Below are 4,697 nucleotides of genomic sequence, written 5' to 3'. Positions count from 1 at the left end.
CCCTACCCAAAACCTGGTATTTCTGATTACATTACCTGGGTTCCCTCAGCCTTGCATAGTATTATGAATACAGTACAGTGAGCCTTGCAAGATTCGCCCCAATACTCCCTTCAACTATGTGTGAAGTTTGACCATCTTCCCCTTAAATATCAGTGAAATTCACCTGTCTTTCACAGCATCTACCTGCAATTTTTTTTCAGCTGCTCATGCTGTTACTTATGTTCAGCAGTTCCTCATGTAGTGACCAGCAGTTTCTCATAGTCTTTTCAGTTGGCAAAACCTCAAGCCAGGGCCTAGACATCTGCCTGCATAACCCAAGAAGTTTTATTTCAAAGACAGAAAAACAAAAAGAAGCACAGGCACTCTAAATTATCATGGGCTTAATACACGACAATGCTAAAGAAATGTTTCTGCAAAACAGTTAGGGTGCAACTATCTACCGCAGCCAAATGTCTGATTCCAGGTTTCATAGAGCTCTAGGTCCTTCGAGGAGACGCTGGGCCGCACAGTCCTGAAGGCACTCTCAAAGTCCAGAAAAGCAATAGGTCGTACTTGGTCTGGCATGATGGTTGTAATGTCCGCGGACTGAAGACTGCGGATAGGGCCCAGAGAAGCTTCTCGACAGAGCTGTGTCATGTCTGCCCCTGAAAATCCATTTGACTTCTTAACTATGAGTTCGATTTCCTCTTCATTTAGAGAGCAGTGCTCCTTTGACATGAGACGAGTAACAATCTGCTTCCTAGCTGAGGCTTCTGGAAGAGGAATGTACAGTCTCTTCACTAGTCTCCTTCGGGCAGCTTCATCGATTTCTTGGGGTCGATTTGTTGCTCCAACCACTAGAATACGATCTTCAGAGGATGTTGTTGCCCCATCCAACTGGACCAGAAATTCAGTTTTTATTCTTCTCGATGACTCATGCTCCCCATCTCCACGCTGAGACAACAGAGAATCAATTTCATCAATGAAAATCACTGCAGGCTGTTGACATCGTGCCACAGCGAACAGTGCACGGACCATCTTCTCCCCCTCGCCTACCCATTTGGAAGTCAGAGAAGAGGCACTGATGCTAAAAAAAGTCGCTCCAGACTGGCACGCAATACACTTGCCTATCAGAGTCTTGCCAGTCCCAGGGGGCCCAAAGAGAAGAATTCCTTTAGGAGGACCACGTAACCCAGTGAAGATATCTGGCCTCAGCATAGGCCAAACAACAATTTCTTTTATAGTAGCTTTAGCAAATTCAACTCCGGCAATGTCATCCCAGTTGACAGGAGGCCCATGGTCCATGATCTCGTGCATAATGAGCTCAACCATTTTTGGTTCTATGTTTTTCAGTCGTTCATCTACAGGCAGTGCTGGATCCGTTTGTCCCTTTGCATGAGGTTTACACTGTGCTCCTCCATTTTCATTTCCATCTTGTTTTGGAACAGGAGGAACAAACTTGCCAAATGGACCCCGAGATCTGCCTGCACCCAGTGATTTTTTTACACCTCCATATGATGAGACTGGTGCACGCTGCGGCAGATTTTGAGATTTCTTTTGCTGATCCACCCACAGTTGTTCTTTTGCAGTTCTAAAACCAGGAACGCTGCTCTCTTCATTTTTGTTCCTATGCCCTGAAAAACCACTGGTTTCTGTACTAACAGAAGCCTGGCATGGAGCAAGGCTAGGAACCACCGTGCTACCTTCGTCAGCCAGACCATAGAACACTTTTCTTTTTCCAGAACTCGAAGACCATGCAGGTACAGTCAACTGATTGGAAAGAGACAAATTTTGTCCATCCCAACAATTGCCTGACACTTTCAGAGAACTACTTGTCACTTCTTTACTTCCAAATAGTGGAGTTGCCTGGAAACCCATATGAAGCTGTTCATTTGAGGAGGCTGAGGAGGCAGGAAGCATATCAGAAGTTTTGGTCACAGGAGGCACACTGCTTTGAAGAGACTTTGAAGATGAGGGATGCTCAAGATCTGGTACCTGACTTGCACGTTTCGCTGAGCCAGCACAGAGCTCAGTCTCTCCGGTACTGCTGAAGACTTTAAGTTTAGGAAGACCTGGAGCAGCAGAGGCACTGACCCCTTTATCAGCTAGTACACAGGCATCTGTTAGGGCCATCTGAGAGCTCTGGAAATTTTTGCCTGCCTGCATCCTCTCTTGCACACACTTTAACTCAAAAACATTATCTGTTGTCAAGGCAGATTGCCACTTGTCACTGTCATTTTGCTGACACTTTGCCAAAGTCAGAATGTTTTCAGCATAGTTATTCAAGCCAGTCTCTATGTTGTCAGAGTCAATAATTGCAGAGTATTTCTCTGCGTATTTTTTAAACAGGTTGGTGGCACAGACCTGGGAGATATCCGAGTTTGCCCATGCATACTGAATATGCAGGATTTTGGCACGGTATTCATCAGCCTTCTGTCCTGGCGTGCAGGTGCCGGAGGTAACAGCAAAGTAACTTTTCTGCCAGTCACTCAGGTGCACGGTGCTGTGGGGCGGGGTTTCCATCACTGCCACTGAAACACACATAAAATACCTGCTGTTAAAAAATGTATTTCACAGCTATTTGCTTTGGCTGCTTCCCACTTCTCTAAATAGATATATGTGAAAACGTGCATTATTTTAATTGAAAGAAATAGATCAGTAGATGTCATAAGCTACTTAACCAGTTCGGGAATTTTACTATTTTGAAAAAGAAACCAGCTCGTTGGCATAAAGCTATTTAGACTGTGGTTCTCTTTTCTTCCTTGTTCAAAGAAAGAAAAGAAGAAGAAGGGAAAAAAAAAAAATAGACCATTTGCTTCTAACTAGAGGTCTCCTGGGGAGGTAAGTAGACTGCAAAGAATGGTAACAGATGGCCAAACAAAAATTGGCCTTGTTAAATGAAATCACTAGTGCTTTCACTCCTGTTTGTCAGAATAAGGCACAGTGCAGGGACGACAGATTATACATATCATTGTCAGAACAATGAAATTTATTACAGTGACGATAATAAAAATGAAACAATCAAGCTAATAAATAAAACTATATGCAAAGTCTCTGAGAGGAGTTAAAAGTAGAATTAATAAACCTGAATGTAGCAAGTTTTGAGATTAAGAAAGTATTTACAGATTCATAGATGATGTTTAAAATTATTTATTCTATTTAGAACATATTAAAATGTCCCCATTTTACATTTTAGAGTAACAAAGCTCTCATGTTTAAAGTAATGCTTGTTTCTCAGTTTTAGAAAGCATAATTAAAATTCCTTCAGTGATTTTTACTTAAGGAAGTAGGAAAGATAACATTTGGCTAGGGAAGAGAATTTTGCTAGACTTGAAAAGATAGGTATTTTCACAGAAATTTTTCTCTTCTATCTCTCATGTGCAGAGATATTTCTGGTAATATCAAGAATTCATGACAGAGGCACAAGCGAAATCACGAGAAATCTACCTCAACAGAGCGCGCAGAAAGCTCTTAACACACAGTAATTCCAGTCTTCTCATCTGTCCATAAGAAATGGACATCTAATATCTGACATGATCAAAATACATTAATTTATCTTTCTTTTTTTAATTTTTTTTTAAACTTGAGTATGTACTGGGATGCTCCAGCCAGAGAAAACTTAAAACAAGAATTGTTAAACTGCAAGTCTGTGTATTCTGCATCCATTCCAACTGAGTACAAGTCACCCTACAACCTTCTTCGGAATCAGCTACAGACTGTGTATAAGCGCAGAACAAGGCACAGGTGTAATGTACACACATGACTGGGGAGAAAGAGCTGAAGGAATCCAGGGTGTGTGGGGGGTCCTCTTTCTTTACTTTCAAAAACTCCCACATCTGTGTTAGACAGCAGAGAGCACAGTATGATTATGGTAGGATGGGTTACACACATAAAAAACAGTAAGGAGATCAGTTATTTTGGATTTTTTTTTTGGACTTCAGCCCAACTTTGCAGACCTGTTTAGAAACATCAAAATATCTTTTATCTGCAAATTCAGTGCTTCTGCATGGGCATTCAATTAAAAATAAAAACAACACAAAAATAAGACTTCCTCTGCAAAACTACTGTCAACTTTTGCACTGTGAGATGCCTAACTTGCACCTACCTAATGAGGTACAAATTGTCACTCTAATTGATCAGCAGTCGGACGGCAGATGAACAGGAGATGGAAGGCCAGACTTTTCTCTAAATAACTGCTAAACAACATACTAAATAACTGTCACTGTGCACACAGCTTTTTTGTAACTGCTGAATCAAAACCATCTTATGAAACATAAAAGCCAAGTTCAGAAAAAGTTTATCAGCAAGCATTTGCTCCCATGAAACATTTCCATAGATTTTGATCAGTGAGAACATAGAACCTCCCCCATCGCTTCCCAAGATGTAGTAACCATCTTCCCAGCGCTGAGGGAAGGTCATAACAAGTGAACAGGGGTGGGCAGCTTAAAATTTCAGTTTGATTTTTTTCCTCAAGTATCTTTTAATATTATATCCTCACTCCACTCTAATTCCTATTAGTGGTCCCCACAGTCTTGCTATTTTTCCCCAAGAAATAGCCAAAAGCGTACGCAGACAGCTGTCCTTCAACAGCCAAAACTGTTCCGCGATGCTGTGGCCATCACGTTTTCATGTAAGCGTCGAAATAAATGTGTTTATCAATGCACAGACAACAACCAACTCCTGGCATGAAGCTCCAGCGCCAGCAAACAGAGGGGCAA

General features: G+C 41.7%; 1 protein-coding gene across 1 annotated transcript; it reads right to left on the bottom strand.

The window, feature by feature from the left end:
• Window positions 1-326: 326 nt before the first annotated feature.
• Window positions 327-2,511, bottom strand: FIGNL1 (fidgetin-like 1). The gene has a single exon (XM_009876184.1). The coding sequence runs from the start codon at window positions 2,500-2,502 to the stop codon at window positions 433-435; it is 2,070 nt and encodes a 689-aa protein (XP_009874486.1). The 5' UTR covers window positions 2,503-2,511; the 3' UTR covers window positions 327-432.
• Window positions 2,512-4,697: the final 2,186 nt, after the last annotated feature.

This window comes from Apaloderma vittatum, unplaced genomic scaffold, assembly GCF_000703405.1.
Source record: "Apaloderma vittatum isolate BGI_N311 unplaced genomic scaffold, ASM70340v1 scaffold41079, whole genome shotgun sequence".
NCBI classification, from domain to species: domain Eukaryota; kingdom Metazoa; phylum Chordata; class Aves; order Trogoniformes; family Trogonidae; genus Apaloderma; species Apaloderma vittatum.
This window is presented reverse-complemented; position numbering and strand designations above follow the sequence as displayed.